This window comes from Notothenia coriiceps, unplaced genomic scaffold (genome assembly GCF_000735185.1).
Source record: "Notothenia coriiceps isolate Sejong01 unplaced genomic scaffold, NC01 NC01_scaffold00008638, whole genome shotgun sequence".
Lineage (NCBI taxonomy): Eukaryota > Metazoa > Chordata > Actinopteri > Perciformes > Nototheniidae > Notothenia > Notothenia coriiceps.
The window spans coordinates 491,412-514,033 of record NW_011341339.1 but is presented as its reverse complement, the minus strand read 5'-3'; the positions used below and the strand labels follow the sequence as shown (position 1 = coordinate 514,033).

Genomic DNA, 22,622 nt, shown 5'->3' with positions numbered 1-22,622 from the left:
GACTGCACCCAAAACAATAAACCTGCTAGCTAACGAGCCTAAACTCAGTAACAGAATGTGGGCAACACGTTCTTCTCCACAGCCGCGCGACCTCTTGAGTCAGACGTCACTTCCCCGTTTTCTATCCTACGGGTACAGCCACTCGCCCTGAACTCCGTCTCCCTGGTAACCCCCCCCCCTCCCCTATGCAAGCCCCTCCCTTTGAACCCAGGGCTCGCTACAATACTGTATACTGTATACACAAACTATACAAAAACGCCTTTACGCTTTAGAGCTTGTTTATCCATCTGTAAGCAACTGCCAGCTAGGTCTCTCAGTCACTCACTCCTGATCGTTCACTGCGCAGTGACAGCTGCTACGCGCCTGATGTGTGAAATTGAAACTGATAGATAGAACAAAGGTAGCCTATCAAAACGGCCCAGTCCAGCCCCCAGCCCAGTGGGGTGTGGCCCACTGAGCTGGGCTGGGCTGGGACACTTATGGCGCATTCACACTGCAGCGCGGAGCTCGCTTTAAGCGTGCCGAGCCGTGCGGGGCCTGTTTTTGGTTGCGCTTCCACTTGGCCTAGTTCCGGCCCGGGGGTACTTTTTCACCTTTTTTCTGGCCCGACTAAATCGTGGTTCTATCGAGGCCAACAAACAGGGCTGAGTCGGGCTGAGTTTGCTAAACTAGAGAGAGAATCGCTGTCAAGGGGGCTACAACTACAACATATTTTACCGTGATTTAATTGTAATACACGTTTCAAAATGATGCCGAAGTAACAACATACTGATACCGGTTAGTAAAAACCATGAATTAATGCTTTGACAAGTCTGCAGACAGACGGCAGGCGAAAAACCTTTTAAAATGCGTGTTTTCTAAATGGAGCTTGGCTAAGCTAACGTTATATATGCTCCGACCGTCCACACTCACAACAACGGCCTATACAAACATAAATAAACCAGCGACTGTATTCACCATGACACAGACAGTCTGTGGTTTGTACTTGTTTAACTTTTGTTTAGTTTCTGAACAGATATGAAGAGCTGTGAGCTCTGAGTGCTAAGAACTAACGGCTGTGTTGTTTTTCTGGGGCGCTCATTGAAGATGACGTCACGGCTCCGCCTACACTGTGTTACTATAGATACTACCTCAGTTCCTAAACTGTAATGTGAGCGCAGCATTAAAGTGAGCCGGGCCTAATAAGGCCTAACCAAACCGAGCGAGGCCGAGCGAGGCCTGGAGTGTAAATGCGCCATTACAAATGTGGGCCGGTAGGATTTAGGTAAGCAAAAAAAAAAAAGTAGTGGCCGGAACACTTACAAATGTGGGCCGGTAGGATTCAGGCAAAACATTTTTTATTTTTTTTATTTGGCCCTCCGGCCCACACACATCACCGGCCCACCGGGGAAACTCCAGGTGTTCCCAATGGCCAGTCCGCCCCTGTGCAGCTCTCCCCTATATGAAAGTACATACGACGCTTTTCATTTAAAAAAGTATCGGTATCGGTATCGGCGATACTGGCCCTGAAATACTTGGTATCGGATCGAATCCAGATTTTGTGGTATTGCCCACCCCTACCAGGAAACCCCAGGGATAGAAATCCAAAAGGGTGCATCAAAACAGCAGTAACAAACAAAATGTGCGGACTTTTTTCTGAATGTTTTGTATGTTTACTTGTCACTAACTGCACTGGGCTGCCATCTGTGAGTGCAGGCTCCAGCTAAGCGTGGCCTTGAAGATCGAGCTCTCTTTAATTTAGCAATGTGGGCTAGGCTACGCTAGCTTGTGGTCAGCGGTTCGCTTCACTCCTTCAGAAACAACTCGTTGAAACAGAGCGGCTAATTATAGACAAGTTGACACTAAGGTACATGCTTGAGACGTGAAGCAAAACAACATGTTATGAGACAAAGCACAACAACCTGGGAAAAAACATACAGGAAACACACTTGCACATGAAAGATAGATATAGGGTATAGCTGCGCTAGAGAGACCTAGATTTAGTTTTTGGAGAGACTATGGAAAACATTTAAAATAAACAGACTCCTTTAACTATATTTTCCCTTAAGCTACATTTACAAACATACATACACAAAAGTGCTATTTTCCCCTCAGACAGCAGCATTTTCCAGGGAACATTATATAAATCTGTCAAGTACGTATAGGCATCATCATATTTATGTCTTAATGGACTGAAATCAGCAAACTTAGTTTTTTTCCGAAAAGCAGTTGTACATTCATAAACAAATATAAGATTGTGCACACTTGGCATCACTGACAAGGGGATGCTTGTTTACACACCAGCAAACTCTCTCTCACAGATAAAAGATGTGTAAACTATTTACACATGGACATGAATGGTCACGCTAATGGTTGGAGGAAGGCAAGTTAGATACAGGGGAGCTCTGAGAGACAGTGGTTTTGAAATCTAGGGGTTTAGGATTGAATGCAACTGCATTTAGTGATTAGAGACACAAACGCTCCAGCTGGCAATACCACACAGCCAATGATCTCAGTGGTGGGTGTGTGTTTGTGCGTGTGTGCGTGTGCGTGTGCGTGTGTGTGTGTGTGTGTGTGTGTGTGTGTGGGGCAAAAAAGAGGCTGCATTTGCTTTCCAGGAAATAATCCTCCTTCCAAGTTTTTTTTGCAGTCTTACAGAAGGGTAGAATAGAGAAAGCCAGGGTGGAAGTGGCAAAAGAGAATATAGGAATTAAAAAAAGGAAGAAAAGGTAGGCTGGGTAAACTGTGGAAGAGAGCGTGTCAAATGAGAATTTTTGTGGTAAAGAATTAGAACATCTTTGGGCCAGAATACTGATGGATTTACAGAACAGGAAGGTCCAACTGGCACAATGTCAGCCCAGTCCAAGCCAGACTGGTGCCGCAGGAAAGGGACGGGCCGGGGGGCCAAGAAGCAGGCAAGTTTCTCCGGGCCAGGCCAGTGGAAACACTACACAACCAGGATCTGGGCCAGTGAACCAGGCCAGACAACTGATGGCTTTCCAAGGGGCGTAGCAACACTGTGGTTTTAAGAATCAGACCTGAACTACAGAGTTGGGTTGATCTGAGGTCCTAACATGACCTTTGAACTCTTGTTAAAGGAGAAACTAGCTTTACTGTGGAGGCTTACATTCCTGAACCTCTGTGCTTGGTCACAAAGTAACTAAGGGGAAAAGACTTCCATTTCAGTCCGTCACTCTCTCTTCCGAACACACTAGTCAAATGCAACCCATCATTCTCCAACCGTGTAATTACGGCCAATCACCACGCCCGCTGACTCTTGTGCTTAACCAATGCCCTGCCGAGAATAAAGGAGTCAACCTCAGTTTAACCGGAAGGGAAAAATAAAAACTTCTTGGAAGCTGAGTGTTTGTGTGTCTAAGGACTTGGTTAACTTTGGAAGGTGTTGCTTTCACTGAAGATTTCCCTTCTAAACATCTGGAAAATGCGGCTACTCCAACAGACCAGAACATTTGTACATGGTTACAGCTTAGACCTGCAGCGCTACACTATGTCTCAGTTGCGGCTTTAACAGACGAGGGATCTAATGTTTGGAGGGTAAACACAAAGAAAAAAAGATCTGGATATTGAAGATCATAGGTGTGACAGTTGAAGTCAAGATGTGGATTTTAGCACCAACCCTCAGTTTTATGGGGTGGGTATGATGTGCTGTCAGCTGCATTTTGCACTTCTGTCTATATATGATAGACAGTTGATGAGACAAAAGTGTGTAAGAAAAAAAAAGAAGAGGAGCTGCTATGAGAGAACGAGGGAGACAAAGATTGGTTTCAGAGGAGGAGAGCACATTTTGAGACATAAGTGTGAGATTTGGCTCAAGTGAGGTTTGCTTTCCACGGGGGACGACCACATTCCATCTGAACATTTCAAATATGCTTTTCAGGCCGTTCTCAGAGCGTCCACCCCTTCATTTTGCCATCAGTACATTAATCTGTCCAAGCCCAGGCAAGCAGCTCTAGAGCAATAAAATATCCATATTCTCTAAGGACAGTTACTGTAGAACTCCTCTGGTTGTTCACAAGGAGTCATGACTGAAAAAGTATTCAAATGTTTTTTGTGTCGAGTGCAGTGCAAAACGCCAGAGGACAAGAATTGTATCAGTTTAAAGTTGGTAAATGAGAAGAAAAAGTAAGAAAACTGACATTTATCTACATTTAATTTGACCATAAACGTACAGAGTCACATACAAAGCCTGTCAGTGTGAACATTAAAGGTTGTCAACACCTAAAGGGATCATTTTAAGTGACCTTAAATCTGACAACAGACTGACGTACAGTTATACTGCAGGCTGACTTTCTGAATGACCAGCAGAACTAAAGACCTGCTGCATACAGCTTTGTTTGTAAGAGTGGGTGGGAGTAGTCAGAAGACATTTTTGCAGCTTTACTCTTTATTTATTTTGGCTTTAAGATATGTGGAGTGGCTCTGTAAAAACTATCTCTCTCTGAAGAAAAATAAATGCATTCTTTGTGGTTTGTGTAAAGAGAGTGTTGCCTGTAAAATCACTAAAGATGGAGTGTAAAACATAGACCCGCTTTTAGACTAAACAAAGAAAAACGTTGCATTACAATAAAATAACGTTATAGTCATTTCTTGCAACAAAAGCATATTAGAAATGAGAGAAGGGACTATTTAATTCAGCTGAAAGAGTCTTTGAGTATCTTGGTCTTCCCTTCATCTGAGTAATGTTGTGTTTTATCTAAAGGCATCTAAATATGTATACATGAATGTGCTCTCACACAAATAAGCAACATCACATATACTTTCATTGTCTTGCAGAATTTATGTCCAACATTTTTGGAGCAAGCAGGCAATTGAAGAGCAGATGAAAGACCCCCATAATCAAAAAGTTTAAGGCTGTAAAAAATGATAATCTGTAATTATGTGTAGTCTCACACAAAGGTTACTTCTGATGTCTTTGAAAAACCCCACACCTGACTTTGCCCTGAGGCCTCAGTCCTGGTGTCGGGCAAAATAACGTTCAGTAAGTGTGCGAGCTGTTTACTTACAGAAGAGAAAGCAACAGCAGGGCTATTTATTAAATTAGATTAATAAAGACAGAAGAATCAATGGTTTACTTGCACAGTCAGCTAATACTGTTTGGGTTCATCACTACAAGTAACCCTTTTCACATAAACATAGCCATGGGACACATTGTAGTTGCTTTACCAAGTTGTCATTTTGCATATATATTGAATTTCTAGCAGGCAGCAACAAATCTGTCTTTCTCAATCTACTCAAATGAAGCCAAAACAGGAATGGGCTATATAAAACTTTGAAGTGCAGGGCAACACAATTCCCCAAACCAGCACACAGTGGTTTTAACAACCTGGGTTGGGCATTGCCGCTCTATCTGCCCGCTATATATTTAAAGCTGCTATTTTAAACCCCCGTATACTTTTTTCATTGCTATGAAATGAGGCTAGCAGACAGAGCTGTGGTAAACTCACTCAGAACAAAGATAGGCAGAGTTCCTTGAACAAGGTATGCCGCTAGCCACCGGGCAGCATGTTTCTCCTTAACAAGTCCCATAACAACCAATTACTTGGCTTCAGGCTGTCTGTTTGCCACCATGGCCTGAAAAAGTCAGACTCCAGTTGTGTGATCAAATTGGAAAATAATTGCTTGACTTCAGTGAACACACAGACCTGCTGTGTGGTGACAAGTGTATATGTGGCCATGCAGTGTATATGTGGTCAGTGGAACGGAAACAAGAGCTCAACATGTGGGGTGTTCAGTGGCAATAAACAGAGGAATGTGAAGAGCTTCAAACACTCGCCAGAGTAAACAAAGAAACTTCCCAAATAGGCTAACAACACCAGGGCACACATATATGAGGAAGGGCAAAGCTTTTACGAAAACCAAAATTGCTCACAAAGCAATTATTCTGTTTCTAATTCTCACATAAAAGGACCTCCATTCAGATTAGAGGTCTCCTTACTTCTGGACGAACGGGGCGGTGCTGATTAGAGCAGGCCATTCAGTTTACATGTTGTAAGCTGACACCTCTATTTATCCTGGCACTGATCTTTTAAATGATGGGATATATGAAGACGCCCTCTTACAAGCATCAGCCAGAGTACCACCCAGTGGCTGTGGGCCCCCGAGCGACCCACCCGCTCACGCACCACCACAGGACACGACATAAAAGTCACCACAACCAGTCATCATCAGTGTCTTGGCAACCCCTAAAAACAGCACAAAGTTCCTAAAAACAACCCCCTTCTGAGCCGATTTATAACTTGGCTATAAAGAGTACGAAAGGCGGAAATTAATAGACTCACACTTTAAGCTGCGTGGAACATCATACCTCACTTTTACATTAGGTCGGGATATAAAACCTTTACAAGGAATAGTTCATCATTTTGGGACATCACTTACTCATTTTATTGGCAAATAAAGGTCCTCCTCAGAACATTAAAGGCATAGTACAATATTTTGGTAAAGGCACTTATTTTCAGAGTTAGATTAGATGGCCAATACCACTTCCAAATCTCTCAGTTAAATATAAGACTGGATACTGGGGGGGAAAGTGAGCTTGGCTTTATGAACACTATCAATGTTTTAATTAAATTGTTTCTTCAATGTCCTTGGTGGTATTCATGCAGTGGTCCAGCACACAAGTTTAATCAAAAAACACAAATGTATCTGAGATTTCTCCTGGGTTATAACATTCATTGCTCAGCAAGCCTTGAAGAGCAGTTGCAGTTGAACAGCGTTGGTACATTGGCAATTTTTTCCGGCATCTGCTCTCATTTCGTGTGGTGAAAACAAATGCACTAATGGAGGATAATTACCCTGTGTTGTTTTAGCATTTGCCTGTCTCAATGGAGAGACTAATAGCAGCCTCTCAGGCATGGAGATGGTAATTGGTAATGCTAATTGCTTTTATTATGTAATAACGTGGTGAACATGAAGCGCTTTTTCCAAAATGAGTTCATATCATTTTCATAACGGAGAAAAATAAGGAAAGCAACAGATCATCAATTTTTTTTAACTAATGCAAAATTAAATAAGCTAATCTGTTCAAAGCATGCAGAACCAAGTGCTTAGAACAAAATAAAATATTCATTTAATTTTATTATTTTGTTTTAAATCCTAGAACTAATGTCTGTGTTTCTTTGGTTTCTTTATTGACCTCTAAACCCAATTAACAAGCTGGCATTAGAAAGCAGGTAAATAAACAGAGCATAGCTAGCCTCTGCTCACAGGGGGGGCTGCTTGTATTACGAGCCCTCTGATTGTTTTGGCATTTAGGCTGGATGTGACGTCAGTTAGGAGTTGTTTTGTTTTGTCGGAGGCAATGCTTATTTTTTTGCTCGACACTTCCATGAGGACTAACAAACCGTAGGAGGAGGGAGGAAGTTGTACTGCCTTCAACTCCTAATGAGCCACTTCAGATGGAGGTGTTGGGTGGATGCAAAATATTATTCCATCTTCACCCCTTAAACGTGACATTACCTTAGAGCAGCAGTCTTAAGTATTCAATTTATGCATGTTTTTGCTTCGGTTTGCCAGCTCTGCTCAAATATTGCTCTTTCAAAAAACTAAAATAATAGGATTGAGGGAATGAATAGGCATTTCAAGTATTTCTCCACATGACCAACTTGAGCCCACAGTCTGCCTGGTCTACCCGGCAACCCTGTACATCATTTTAAAATCTGGAATGACAGCTTGACCAACACTGGCCTGGTTTTTAATTTGTTTGACACTTTGGTAAATTGCCTGAACTCTGTCACTTTGAACCAAGAGTCTGTGCACTAAATGTGTCACTTTGAAGAACAGAATATGACCGGATGAAATAAAGACCTTGCTTTTAATATCCTCCAACAGGAAGCAGAAGTTCTCGTGTGAATGGAGTGGCGAGCTTGCTCCAAAAATCACACTTCAATGTTAGCCTCGCTCAACAAAGCCTTTTTGCTTAAGTGAAGTTTGTGTGTCACCCTCTTCAAAAAACAAGTGAGTTATGATCTAAGAAAGGAGATATTTTATCTACCACAATGTGGTGAGAGGACATTTATCTTTCATTTTTCCTTCAAGTTGCTTAATGCTTTTTCATTACTTCAGTTAGTATTTGCTTCATGAAGATATTGATGAACATTGTTATTGAATAAGCATAACATGTGGTCGCAATAGCACATCAAATATACTGTATTCTACACACATGGTTCAATGTAACATATTTTAGAACTTTGGCTTTTGATTATATATTCAAGCTTGTCTGAATGAATGGTCCCTCCAGCGTGTCTAGCAGTTTTGAAGAGTTTAAACTCAAACATGTCAGTGTCTATCCAATCAGAACTTGTAATTAGCAAAGGGTCCCTCCCTCTGTGTGTTTGCATTGTCTGTATGTTTGAATCTGTCTGTCAGAGGTCAGGTACAGCATCACTGAAGCACTTTGTATTGTCCTCATCAAGCTCACAGCAGGCAACCTTTCACTTTCCCTCTCTGTATTACTCCCCACACTTTCTTCTGAGTGTAAAGTTTATTTAAAATCACGACTTATACCCAATGGTCAATCACCATTATACCACAATACTTTATTTGAATTCATAATTGGTTTTCATTCACTTACTGGCCAGCATTACAGTTAATTGAACAGAAACTGAGGCTCCCTCTGTGTCCACACATACCTGTCTAATCCTCAACACCGCCCTGCAGTCTACAACTCCACCATTTCCCTGGACAGTTACTGAGAAGTTCAATTCATTTGTGTGAGTATTTTATGTTTTTTAACGTGTTAATGAATCATGTAGGGGGGATCATGAACCGTAAAAACACAGCGCAAGGCCTGTGTCCTTAAGAGTCCTTGAAAGTACATTACATTTGTTCACATGGAGGGTTTCGGCACACTATATCCTGGCTAAACCAGAAAGATCCATCTCGATAACTAGGAGATTTAAGAGAACAGAGAAAGATCATTCGACTGTTTGGCTCTCTTTGCTCTGAAGAGCTACAAGAGGATGGCGTGCAATATTGAAGACAGCTAAAGCTTCAAACTCTTGAATGGGCGAGCCTTTTCTAAATCCTTTCATATTTCACTCTGTTATATGTTGCATTTCAACCAAACTGGGGCCAATTGAGACCATATAAATAGTCCAGAAATGACTACTAATCACTTAGTCACAGTCAGGGCGGCCAACAGTGGTAGAAATAATTGTCCACTTCAAAAACAGAACTTGGAGCTTCTCGAGAATCTGCTACACAGTCAGGTGTGATTTGGGTTCCCACATAAAGTCACACACAATATTGCAAGACAGACACATCACTCATAGGGTTTTTAGCAAGGCTGCTGGATTGGTAAAGGTAATAGTGAAAGGAGATTAAGAAAGTGTGAGAGAGTCCATGACAGGCAATCGACCCGGGACCCACGTTTGAGTTTCTGCAGTTAAACGCTGAGTGACACGCTCAAACACCAACCTCCCCGCTGGCCCAAACAAAACAGAGTCTGTTCCCCTCTAAAGAGCGTTGGACTGAAACACACACATGCAAAATGCACACACACACATACACTCACACAAAATGAACTATTCTCTTTCCAGTACGCACCCACGGCCAATTTAACTTACACCACCAGGAACCTTCACATTCATCTTGGCACAGTGCAGTCAAAAGTAACACAAGTATAGATCTCCTGTCCTTTTCTCGTTAGTTCCAGTTTCCAATTCCAGTTTGTGGGCTGGAGTTTTCAGTTCCCTTCTTTCACAACCTGTTACTCTGTCCCATCCATGACTGGACAGAAAAAGTAGATTGAAGACTGGAAGAGAGACTCTGTAATTGATGGGGGTAAGGGTGACAGAGAAAAAAACCTGTGAAACATTTATTTCTATGCCCAAATAACTTTCCTTCAAACCAGTTCAAAACATAAGAATGTTCCACCTTCCTTCCTTTCTACCAGATGTCTTGATGTTCTACCCAAGACTACATCTGAAGCCTATGGATCTAGTTCCCTCTAATTCTCTTCTCCCGTACACCATCAATTACTTCTCTGAAAAGAACACAACAAGTTTTACCTCAAGTCATATAAATCCCACTTAAAAAATGGCCATACATAAAGCAAATATGACTTATTAATCACTTTAACGCGTAATTTATCCAGTAGCAGTCTTCAGATTGTGGAACAAAGCACTTTTTCCTCGCCCCATCATCGTAATGAGCTGAGAAGATTACTCACCATGACCCTGACGGAGGTGCTACAGTGTGTTTGTGTCACTGTTACATAAGTACCCCCCCTCCTGAGGTCAATAGAGTATAGAGGAGTCAGTGTGTGAGACAGGCTCAGGCCCTTAGGGTCTCTGTGCTCCAGTCAAGATCACGTCATGCAGGTGGGCCCACTCATTCATCTTTTAATAGAGCGGCTCGCTGCTCTCATGGCCTACATGCTGAATTATGACAGTGTAAATATTAGATTTGTCTGCATCTGTTTGCTGGTCTGGTTGTGCTAATAGTACATACTTTTGCATTATCCTGTATGATAAGGGGTTTGAGATTCAACTTGTAACTTAAGTGTGTGTGTGCACCTTTAGGTTGCAGAGCATTCTTAGAAGCAGAGTGCTTCTTAGTGAGGGCATAAGTGTAAGATACATTACAGCAGTCAGACTGTGCCCATTACAGTGGCTTTCGTAAATTACTGAAAATTAATAATGTATTGTATTGACTGCTGCAACATCTAAATCACCTTTAGGGCTGCAATGATTCTTTGGAGTGACTATGCTTCAGTGTGTACTAACGCTGCATTTTTAGATGAAAATAAAGCTTTAAAACTGGCTTTCAATTTGTTCAGCACATTATTTAAAAAAACATTGTTCCTGTACTTTAAATTCTACATATGGCAAATGTATGTGTTTGTTTTGCAACACTTGACCAAATCACAATGATTTTCTGACAGCTGCTGTGTGCAAGCGTGTGTGTTCATGCCTGTTTTGTGTGTGTGAGTGAGGAAATCAATCTGACCCACGGGATTAGTGGCTGACTTGGTGAGTGACCCTTATTCTGTTCCAGATGTTTATCACGTCATAAAGCCTCAAGCCCTCTGCGAGAAATAGGTAGGAAGTTAGGAACACAAACTCCTTTCAACACACAAACACATGTCCCAGCTGCAGCCCGAGTTGTAGCAGTGACAGACAGACATGTCGATAAGAATTGTATCAGCCACTGGCGCGCGCACACACGCACACGCACACACACACACACACACACACACACACACACACACCCTTTTTAAAATATTGATATATCTAATCCAGCCTGACCTCAGAACAGAGCTGTCATATGTCTTATCGTTTCTTCTTGTTATCACTTGGTAAAGCATAATGATAGTAATATAAGTGCCAAGTCATATCTAGGGAAATCTCATTTTGAAGTGTTCCCTTAGGCATTTGAAATGTATTTGATATGAAAACAGTTGGCAACTTCATATCAGAACAGACAACTCCACATTCCCTTTACTGTATCAATTAAAGAAACATCAGGTCTAAGTCATAGCATGTTCTCCTATACTAAAACACCAGCATACATTTAGCCTTTAGAACACTGTTGCGCTTGTTCCACCGGTGCCAGTCGTGCGTAATGAGCTCCCTGTGGCTGGAGCGCATCAGCTGGCTGTACAAGAAGAGGTGTCAGTCATAATCCACATACAGCTTGAATCTTTACAGTTGCTAAATTCTTGTTACCAAAATAGATCCCAATCTACCTCGGACAAGTCAGAACTGATATTCAAATGTTGCAAAGAGGAGTGCATTCCTTTAGGTTTTTAGTGTGAATTAGTGGACTTTTAAAGAACGGATGGATATTACATTTTAAAAACAGAGACAGCTGTGCACATTCAAATATAAGTATTTACGCAAATTTTTGCTGAATGCGTCTAAAGCAGGTTCGCTTGGAGCAACTTTGGTGGTTTAAGGGTTATGAATGACGAAAATAAATTAACTTTGAGGTAAATGGGTCGCTGGGACACTAGCCTCAGGTTGCATTCATAAAAGACACTTTTTCCCAGTAGCTAGCGAGAGGTTCAAACGTTGATAATCCTCTTTTATTTTTGGATCAACTTTCATTGAAAGATCTAACCGAAGCAGGACGTTTAGACTTTCAGTGCAACTTCTATTCAAAAAACTATCTTTGATGACGCGCTTAAGCCAGCAGAGGAAAATGAAAAGTTCTTACCGAGATACTGTCGGATGTCCAGCAGGATTTTAGGGGGTCCTCCGTTCAGCTGGTAAAACAGAGAGGCGAAACAGAAGAGGAACAGCGTAGCCATGCAGAAACCATAACCTCGCAAGGAAAATCGCAGCGGTAGGGCAGAGAGTAAGCTGTACTTTCTGTTGTTTCGCTCTCTAACGTGGTTGGTAGTCTGGTTGTTGTTGCTGTGAAGGGAACTGCTGCTGAAATTCTTCATCATCTCCTCCTCACAAAGTGCCGTGAAAAGTCACCCATCCGCATGTGGAAAGTGAAACTTGTCGCTTAGAGAGCATTTGAGTCGGACGGCCAGTTGTTTTGGAGACGCGCAGGCTCTCCTCAGCTGCCGCAGCCACGGGGTTGTTTTCTGCGCACAGCGTTTCGCTTCTGCTCGGTCCCTCTCGTTTGCCCTCGTTGGATAAGTGTTCCTTCCTTCCGTGCTTCCAGCAGAGTTAAGGGTCCATCCTTCTGCTCGGAGTCTTTTGGGTGTCAGATTACTGAACGTGGAAAGAGGAAAAACTTCCACTTCATACAAGATTTGGTTTGGAATCAAGTGCATAAAACAGCGTCACCCAGTGTTCGGGGAGGGAGGGGGCAAGTAGTCGCTGGGCATTCATTGAAACGAGTTTGATTTGAAGCAGCCAAGAGACTGATAGGAGACTGTGGAAAGAGTTAACTGCGAATTTACATGTTTCATTTCAGTGAAGTGGAAGTCTCATTTAGTGGTAGCCTTATCCTTAACCAAAGCCTCGACAATATGATGACAATAAAGGTCTATAGTAGCTTATTCATGATTTTGAAATATGACATGACATTGAAATGTCTTCATTGTTAATAGAAACACCACAGTGACCTATTTCCTGTGGTTATTATAAAATGGAACAGGCTGTGTTATCACTACATTAGATACGGGCGTATATCTTTGATGTGTTGAAAAGAAGGTGAGATCAGTATCTGCTCACTTCTCTGTGTTTGTGGGTGTGTGTGTGTTTTAAACTTTCTCCTTCCCCTAAGTCAGCTGTAAGGAACACTGAGCCATATATTTTTCCACAGCAGGGGCCAGAACCCACCATTAGACTACAACTGCACTTAGGTGACAGACAACCGTCATTCAACACAATAACAACCTCGTCTGAGACTTTCACTGGTGACGGATACAGTAGTCAAGGGAGCAACAACGGCTGTGAGAAACACTTTGGCTTAAAAGACTAAATGTATTAAAGAACACAATCATTCTACGATGGGCCCATTGCCTCGGATTTTCCTCAGGTAAATTATCTGTGAATCGTAGGAGTAGAGTATTTTTGCAGGCTAAGCAGAAAAAGTGTGAATTCATTATGGGTTTATGACCCAATCTCCCCTGCAGCACATCAGTTTATTACACAGTAAGGATGTCAGTAAGGTCGCTGTTGTAAACCAGGTTTAGAACTACTGACAGTGGGACTACATTGTTTTGTATTTCTGGTGTCATTTTACCTTTATTTTGACTGTGGGAAAAAAGCAAAGCACCTGAAGGAAGCATGCACAAACTGACATTAAATGTAGTAAACAGTGATTCTACCCACCTGTTATTACTAAGGTTGTGTGCACTCTGCTAACGTCATACTAGGGTAAACATTATTATTGTAAAAGTAGTAGTAGAAGGGGAGAAAATAACTTCATTTTGGCTGCAGGACAATCACACATCTGAGCATGGCCCACTGCGCTCACTTTAATGATCTTAGCCTTGCATAGTGAAAATCAATAGGATCGTGTGCAAGGGCAATAAACATGGGGGCTACAAATTCACATATTTGGATTTGCCGTCAAACTTAAGTCAGACTTCAACAACATCACAAACTTTTAGAGGAACTCCTTAAGTTACTTCAGATCTCTCTCGAGGGAAATTAGTAGCAAGTGAATGTCCCAATAATGATCAATAAAAGTGTGACTCACCTTTACTGGTGAGGAATCATTGACATCATAATGAATAGGTTCACTCACTCACACATAATTATGAAATAATGATCCTGACACAAACGCTCAAAACTGATTGTTTGATTTATTGAAGGAATATTGAAATTCATTCTGAATATCTTTGCTTCTAAATATTGTGATCCCACAGCAGATTCTCATCATCGATTGTATACGGACACAAATGAAGCCGTGCATGAACGCCGCAGAGGAAAACGGTTCAGAGTAATGTGAATAAACCCAAGCCAGAAAGCCTTCATTGCATTACGGTCTCCTCCTTTCCTCCTGAGAAAGTTTAAAATGGATGAGCAATTGTATCTGTTGGAGAGAGAGTCGTGAAGTGGAAGCTAACCGGACATTGCATCTGTGTGAAGGACACTTATTGCTCAGCGGCTGCTTTCTAAAAAGTTACTAACCAAGGACGACCAATGAACAAGTTTTGTTGCTTTTCTTCCTGAAATAAATGCTTGTTCAGTTGTGTTTGTTTCCACTCAGAAGAATGTTAAACACCAACGCAGAGAGGAGTTATGAGAGTTAAATCTCAGAGGCAGTCTGTTGGGACATTTTTATCAAATTGGGTTCTCGGTCTGGTGCCCACCTATTTGTGGCTTTTTGACATGAATAAGATTGGAAAATCCTTTTTGTGGTTTCATTGATAACAGCTGCTCTACAACACGAACCAGACTCTCCTGTCTTCGTCCCGATGAACAGATGTGAGAAGTTTTTTTTTTTTAAATGATGCATTACAAGCCAGACAACGCAAAACACTGTTTTTGAGCTCCTTGCTTTGACTGTCTAGTAAGTGTGTGTGTGTGTGTGTGTGTGTGTGTGTGTGTGTGTGTGTGTGTGTGTGTGTGTGTGTGTAGTGACAATCAGAAGGCCAGTGTATGGCAAGAAACAGTTTTTTATTATATTTCAGAATGACAAATAGGTATGGACATTACTTTTGTTGTTTCAATACACAAGCAAATCTGTATGGACAATCATTAGGTAGATGAAAACCAAATAAAATAATTTGTACACATATTTTACAATACATACTGTAGTTCCTCACTGGCTAAAGCAATATGCATTTTGCAGGAAGGTATTGCTATTCATATAGTACAGCTAATTACAGTCAATATGAAAATAAAAAGGCAAAAATAAGTTATATAAATATCAATTACATATACAGAATGTGCAGGTTTTGCTAAGCATTTTATATATGTAATTAATCATTTATTTTTACAAGACTGCAAAACAAACTGGAAGTGAGTAACTGGAACTGGTTAACCCGTGGATGTTAGCAAACTTGGCATTGGGAACTCAAAAATAAAAATAAAATACCAGCATATCCTACTGAAACCCTTTGAAATACCTGACAACAATTGTCCATTAATGGACCTGTGAACAAAATGTAGCCAATTCTGCCTACAAAACAGCTAGATTTACCCTCTAAAGTGCATTTACAGTGTCAGTATTTTCATTCTTTACAAAACACTTCTTGAGTCTCTTACTTTAAAAAAAATGAGCCCCAATCACGCTTTTTCAGAGAACCACTTTGATTGAAAAAATAAAAGGCATCAAACATCTACCTATCAAGTGCCCACTGCAAAAAAAAACATCCTCTAATTTTAGCAATACCACTTGGTCAAATTTTAAATATGAAGTCTTCAGGTCAGCTCTTGGTATGAAAGAACTCTGTTGTTAGAAATAATAGAAATAACACACACATGTTAGCTCCATTTTATGCAGTGTGAAATGGAAGAGCATCTGGTTGCTTTTGTTTTCTGTTTTTAGCCCAAACTTTAGGTAACAGGCTATCCTGACACCGTTTCCCTGATTTACAAAACTATTTAGCGAAATGGTGTATGCTGGCCTTAGAGGTCAGATTTTCACCTGATAGAACTACATCTATCCTCAATGTGTTTTCTATAGCTACAGTATAATAAAGTCCCAAACAGCTTATTATCAAGCTATAAATCAAAAACTAAAACACTTTAACCAAAGAGTAGACAGTCCAATAAATTCCAGATATGAAAGCCGAGATGTCAGCCGTCTCTTTTGAACATTTCTATTTTCTCCCACAACCCTCTACATGGAGCAACTGTGTGTTTAGCATGGGACGACGTGTGTGTCGTGTCTGGGGTTTAGTCGTTTAATTTTCATGTGATCTTTGAAACCACAATCCATCAGAGGCATGTTTTGTGCTCCACATCCATATGTGTGGCTGAAGTGATCTGGTTGAGTGTGACACATTCAGAGCAAAAAGGCTTGAACTTTAAGCAGTTCAGCCTGGTGGTATAGTCCATACTATACAGGGTTAATGAAACTTTTCATTCATAATGGTAAGGCAACTTAAAACGTTCTTGGATACACAGGGAATGTTTTGTTTCTGTGAAAGCTGATTGTGATTACTGAAGCTTTCTCGAAGACTTATATTCAAACGGGCGCCGGCTGTGCATCCAAGATATGCAGTGAGATAGGACTTTTAATAAAATGTGAAGTATAAAGCTGTGATGTCAGCGGTTTCAGCTTAGAAATGACTGAGAGCGGGCCTCAAAATAAGGCTGCAACATTCAAAAGGCAAACAAAATGTTTAACATAAAAATCATTTTAAAATGAAGATATGCGTTATGCTATAATACAGAAACATGATTCAAAATAAGCCATCTCAAAACCACCGTTCATCAAAGTTTGGTGTATGTATTTAGTTGATAAAAGTCCAGATATTAAGTGAATTTTGTCATTGTGAATCCATTAGAGCGAATGAAACGCTGAATGAGGAGTAAATCACTTTGGCCGAGCTACTTCCTTAAAAGACAGTCATATAACGTTGCCTCGCCACAAAAGATGAAAACGAAGCACTTATGAAATATGCAAGAAGTAAAACGTCTTTCTGTATTTAAAAAACATCCATCCTACAAAAGAGTGTGCTATCTTCCTTCAAGGCAGATCCAAGTCTTTATTTTAAGACTTTGGGGGTGTCTTCAGAAATGAAGCCATCCCACAGAGTGAGTCTACAGTCTTCTTTTAAAAAGGCATCTGATATCTTGACTTGGCTGTAGGAGAATCTCCACAGTGCCGTAAACATTTGAGAAAAAGAGTGATGAGGAGAATCAGAGAGCAGGGAGGCTCACTTTCAGTCTTTGACACATGCGAGACAGGAAGTACTGCAATGCTGCGGTCACTCGTTCGATCTGCGAGTCCTGTGGCCGATTTGTCTTTGGCCGCATACTGACCATGTTTAAAAAAAAAAAAAATGCTGACCAGTGAGTTGATACCTGTTATTTTATCCAACTGCAGCAGCATGTTAGGACTGCCCCTCTCTGTGGGAGCCAACCAATCGGGCCTCGCTGACCAGGCGGCGGGCGTGTCTCTCATCTCGCACCCCTGCCTCCCACACACCGCTCTCTGTTAACAAGGCCACGCCCCTCAGCGTGTCGATTCCCGCCGCCGCCAGAGGTGTGGCGTACATGGGGAGGCCGATGGAGGTGAGCCAATCAGAAACTGTGCTGATGTTAGCTGAGGGCAGAGGCTTCCGGCACATTTCTGTCAAACCTCCAGAAGGAATCTGAGTGACAAAATGGGGTAAAAAGGGATGAGTTACTGTAGCTACTCTGATGTTGTCACTTTACTGAACATACATTTAGATTAGTGTTAAAAAAGCATTAATTCACCAAATCTGCGACCATGTACGTGCATGAATCCAAGCATTCAGACACACAACTTGACAAACACTTGACCTTCATGCTTAGTTTGAGCCTCCTAAGGCGAAAACTGTGGCTGCCAAATGGTGGGGACATATTTGTTTTGTCCCACCAACTGACTAGAGCTTTTCAGGCAACTTTTTTTTCTGCCAAATCATGCCATCGATATGGGGTAAAGATAAACCTATTAGGACAGCATTAGTCTACTAAAACCCATAATACATAAATAATTCCCTTTTAAAAGTATATCTCACCCAGCTTGTTTAATGTTTAAGCAGGCATAATAATGATAGCTTCTCAATCAGGGGACCATCATTGGCTGGAGGGAAATGACTGTTATAACTGGCCAGTCTTCATTGTTAATTCTTAGAAAAGCATAATTTTTTCTAGCTTTATAACTCCTAAACATAGTCTCCATCGATTTAAATGTCTTTTTGGAAAATCAGTGCTGTTCTCTTACGGCCATGCGGTGTTGTTTACGGAGCTCTTTGACTCGGAGCTGGTCCAGGGTGGAGGCCACGTCCTTCACAGGCTGCTCCAAGTCCTCGGAGTAACGCTGCACCAGCGGCTTGGGGATGCCACAGCGGCCATGCTGGAGGAAAGACGGGAACAGAGGGACATTAGACATATACAAGCTGAGCGGGGAAAACATTTCAACCATAAAAATAAACATACATTTACATTTTCAAAAAGAAGACTTTCTGTCACATTTTGATGTTTCAGAAAGCAGTACAAAGGCAACCAGTGAGACAACATGAAGTGTTCTGATATTAGGGATAATTTTTGACTCATTACGGTGATAATGAGGACACAGATCGGGTTGTTCATGAACAAATGAAGCCGGCTAATAGCATCAAATTACCTCTTTAAGAACATCATCTGATTTCAAGAGGTGTTAGCAAATATAGACACTATAATTCAATTCAGGTCAGTGTCCTTTTGTTCTGGCTCCTATTCAAAGTATCACTGATAGTACTTTTTTTCTCACAAAAATATGAGGGTGAGAGAAGAGGAAAGAGAGAAAGATAAAGGATTTTAGCAATTGTATGAACAATCGCCGTGTGAAGGATAGAGCCAGGCAGAAAGCTCGGCTCAACTTTTTGAACATGTTTTCTTGTTCTTTCTCTCTTTGTGTAGACACCTGGAGAAATGGCAGGTTTCCAGCTAAGCCTGGTTTTGGTTGGCTGAACTGGACCGGAGGTCTTTTGAGGATCAAAGGGTGGGTGGATGGAGGAACTGATCTCTCTGGAGAGCAGGTCATACAAGCCTACCGTTCACTCTGCCTGGGATAAACACGGCCAGATGGCTTTAGGTCGCCAACAATGGACACATTTCAGAATGTATAATGATGTTATCCTCTTTAAACATGTGTAGGGCAAGGGCTGGATATAATTTGAAATATTCTATTCCCTCCCAATATGATTTCTGAGATTTGATCGCTTTACTACAATGGTACTGTTTTGAGCTTTGAAAAGACAAAAATATCTTATAAGGAGTAATATAAAACATTCAAAGCATTTCATACTTTACTGTTTGAAATACTCAATGCTATGGACACGATTAATGAAAAAAATCAGTAGCCAGATTATATTATCATTCTCAATTATTACAAAAAATGCACTGCTTAATCAGCAAACTATTTTAAAATGTTGTCTGCAGTTTTAACCTGTGTGACCTTTGAAACTATGAGTGCATTTACTGTATTGTGCAAACTCCCGCCCTCCATGTTTCTACAGTGTGGCTCTCATGTCCCTGCTAAACCACTTCTGACTAACAGGAATCCACCAGGGCTGTGCTGTGGTCCCACCCATATTTCTCACCTCATCTCTTGATGCCTCTGCGTGTTTGTTGTTTTCATGCCAGTGTTGGGGCTCCACCATGTTAAAGGGGCCCAGCCCGGGGTCTGGCGAGTGGCAGAGGGTTTTATAACCCTGTCTGCCTTCAGTAAGACTCAGCTTATAAACTTAATAGTCTGAACCGCATCATAGTAAGTCTCAGTCCTTAGTGTTTCCCTGAGCTCCAGGCAGCGTACTTACTTTTGTGAAACACACACTAACAAATGCACTTGCATAGAAATAAGAATCTGCACACAAAAAGAAACGCACAAACTTTAGACTCTATTAGTTTCTATTTTTAAACTAAATGAGTCCCAAAGCAAGCTGCTGGTGTTGTTGGGACAGAGTAATTTAGATCTAAGCTGCAGTAAAATTATGACTGAGTCAGGCATGTTACGTTGCTAAACTCAAAGAGCCTGACGCCAGAAAGTATTGCCCTGAGGAGCCCATTTTCAAATTAACCATGGAAATATGACTTCATATAATTAAGTCATGTTTTGGCTCAGATGTTTTTTTTTTAATAGAACACCTTACCATATATACTTTAGTGCGTATATGTTTATTTTAATTATCAGCATACCAACTTATGTGAGAGTGTATAAAGATTTCCTAATGTTTAAATAATGAAGGGATCAAGTTTGGTGGTCTTTTTACTTTGAGTAGGAGGTCTTATTACCAACATCTGGCCACATGGTCTGAAGTCTATAAGGTTGTATCAACTGAATAGATTTTATTTCTGTTTAGTTATTGATCTGCTTTAAAACCAAAATCATTGCAAATATATTGGTAATAAGATAAATTGTGAGGTGATTCTTCATGTCATGGATTAATGGAACTTTACTAACCTTGTCAGAGTAGGGCTCCTCAGTGAGATCGATGCCCTCGGCCTCCAGCCGTTGTTCCAGGAGGGTTAGCAGGTCAGGGCCCATCTTGGCATGGGAGACCTTCCTCGCAACAGCCACCTTGCCCCCCAGATCTGAGAACCACGGGGGCTGCACAGCTGGGGGAGTGCCTGAGTCCTCGCCCATGGAGGAGCAGGAGGAGGAGGAGGTGGCACAGGGGCTGGCAGGGGTGCTGGGGCTCTTGGCAGGCAGAGCAGGGGCCCCGAAGCTCGGGCTGCTGCTGCGGATTACAGGGCTGCTGGGGTAAGAGCGGTTGAGGGAGTGGGTCGGGGAGGGAGTGGGTGATGGTGAAGAGGGCAGCGAGAGAGGGGGGTGACGCAGGCCGTTGACCAGTCTTTCCCTCGACTTCTTAGCAGGAACGGGGGGAGGGACTGGAGGCTTCTTGGCGTGAGTCCGGATCACCCTCTCCCCACTTGACTCAGGCGGACTTGGAGTGGGACTTGAGAGGAGCTCTGGAGGACTGCGGGTATGGGGAGGGGGACGAAGAGGCAGCTGGGAGGGCAGGGGGGGTCTTCCTTTTGGGCTCACTGTTGGGGTCCTGCTCTGAGCTGGGGAACCCTCATCTCTGCAGGCCTTGGTGGGGCTACTGCTGCCTGATTTAGGTTCTTTCTTGGCACTGTTAAGCTCCACACTCAGATCCTTCTGCTCAAAGCTCTGGTCCCAGTGCATATCCCCCAGAGAGTGGGAGCGCTTCCAGGGGGCGGTGGTGTGCAGGGGTCCGTCCAGGTCCTCACAGCTGCGGCTGGCCGGGATGGGGGACCTTTTTTGGGCTTTGCGCAGCGCCAGCAGGTTGAAGCCCTTCAGGGAGGGTTTGATGAAAAAGCTTTTTGGGAACTTGCGCTGGTTCTTGTTGTTCTGCTGCAGAGCTTCTGTTGAGAGGGTCATGGGCAGGGTGGGGTAGTCGGGAGAATGGAGGCCGGCTGAGGAACGACTGGAACGGGATGCCTTCCTGCTCTTACCTGCAAAATAAAAACATTGATCTTCTCTTAGTAATGACATCCAGACACTTTCACCCAAGTGCAACCAAGTCTTTGACGATTACAAGTTTGTACCCCTCTTTTGTGAAATGCTAACAATCAAACAGTTACTCCTCAGCTTGCTACGGCCATGACCTCATTAGTATAAAATAAGATCCATGTGAATATGACTCAGCATTACTGTATTTTTCCACATGGCTGCCTTTAGCCCACACTTTTGTTCCTTTATTTATGTTGGATCATGTATTTATAGCATTAGAAAAACAAGCTCACTTTTCTTTTTTCAAACAAAGCTAAGTAGTTTTATATAAAAATCTACTCTTAATCATTACATCCTTTTTGTTAAATGTTTACCTGTAAACCCCAGTCAAAATCAGAGACATGTTTATGAAGAAAGGGAGGAGGCCCCCCTGGGATATAAAAATATTTTTGCCACGAGACCAAACTCGCTGATTTGTTGTTGTCATGGCAGCAATCACAAATACAGACATCTCGACGGGAAGTTTCAGAAAACTGTGGAACAAAAGGTTGAGGCAACTTACCATCTCTTCTCTGGCTTACACAGCAAAATGGAGGGGTGAAATGGACGGGTTCCACATAGTGTGGCTTGCCAAAGATTTTTTAATGTTGGAATGACAGAAAGGAGTTCAAAAGATGGAATGTCTCATGGTTTCCCAGTTTCCCATGTTTGGCCAATTTGGATTGAGTGGTGATAAAACATTAAATTACTTAAATGTTCCAATAAATGCTATATTTACTTTAATCACCATGTTCACTTCAGACATTAGATTTTTAAGATACATTTATGTATTTTACAGCAACATCATGAGTTATATAAGATATAATTGTCATCACTATGATTTGTTTTATCAAGTAAAATATAATAACAGTCTGCAGAGTGCAACACAATTAACATGATATAACATTCATAACAATGTATTAATATTTACATATAAATATGAGTAATCAAAGACTAATTTAAGATGCATGAGTTATTTTGTGTTAAAAAAATTATAATCTAAAGATGTGTCCTTAACATATGAGAATTAGTATGTGGATCACTGACTGAACATAATCATGATCTGCCTTTTACTTTAC

General features: G+C 41.7%; 2 protein-coding genes across 5 annotated transcripts in view; both read right to left on the bottom strand.

Annotated features, from left to right (window-relative positions):
- usta (uronyl 2-sulfotransferase a) overlaps positions 1–12,650 on the bottom strand; it is a 51,920-nt gene extending 39,270 nt beyond the window's left edge. The window contains exon 1 of the mRNA XM_010770254.1: positions 12,157–12,650. Coding sequence (XP_010768556.1) covers positions 12,157–12,391 — 235 coding nt within the window. The 5' untranslated portion in view covers positions 12,392–12,650. The remainder of the gene's footprint in view (positions 1–12,156) is intronic.
- Positions 12,651–15,007: 2,357 nt separating this feature from the next.
- The window catches only part of sash1a (SAM and SH3 domain containing 1a), a 68,181-nt gene continuing 60,566 nt past the window's right edge, over positions 15,008–22,622 (bottom strand). For all 4 annotated transcript variants that reach the window (XM_010770253.1, XM_010770250.1, XM_010770251.1 and 1 more), the window contains 3 exons: positions 20,491–21,506; positions 18,271–18,402; positions 15,008–17,674 (listed from right to left, as the gene is read on the bottom strand). In XM_010770253.1, the coding sequence (XP_010768555.1) occupies positions 17,414–17,674; positions 18,271–18,402; positions 20,491–21,506 (1,409 nt within the window). In that variant the 3' untranslated portion in view covers positions 15,008–17,413. The remainder of the gene's footprint in view (positions 17,675–18,270; positions 18,403–20,490; positions 21,507–22,622) is intronic.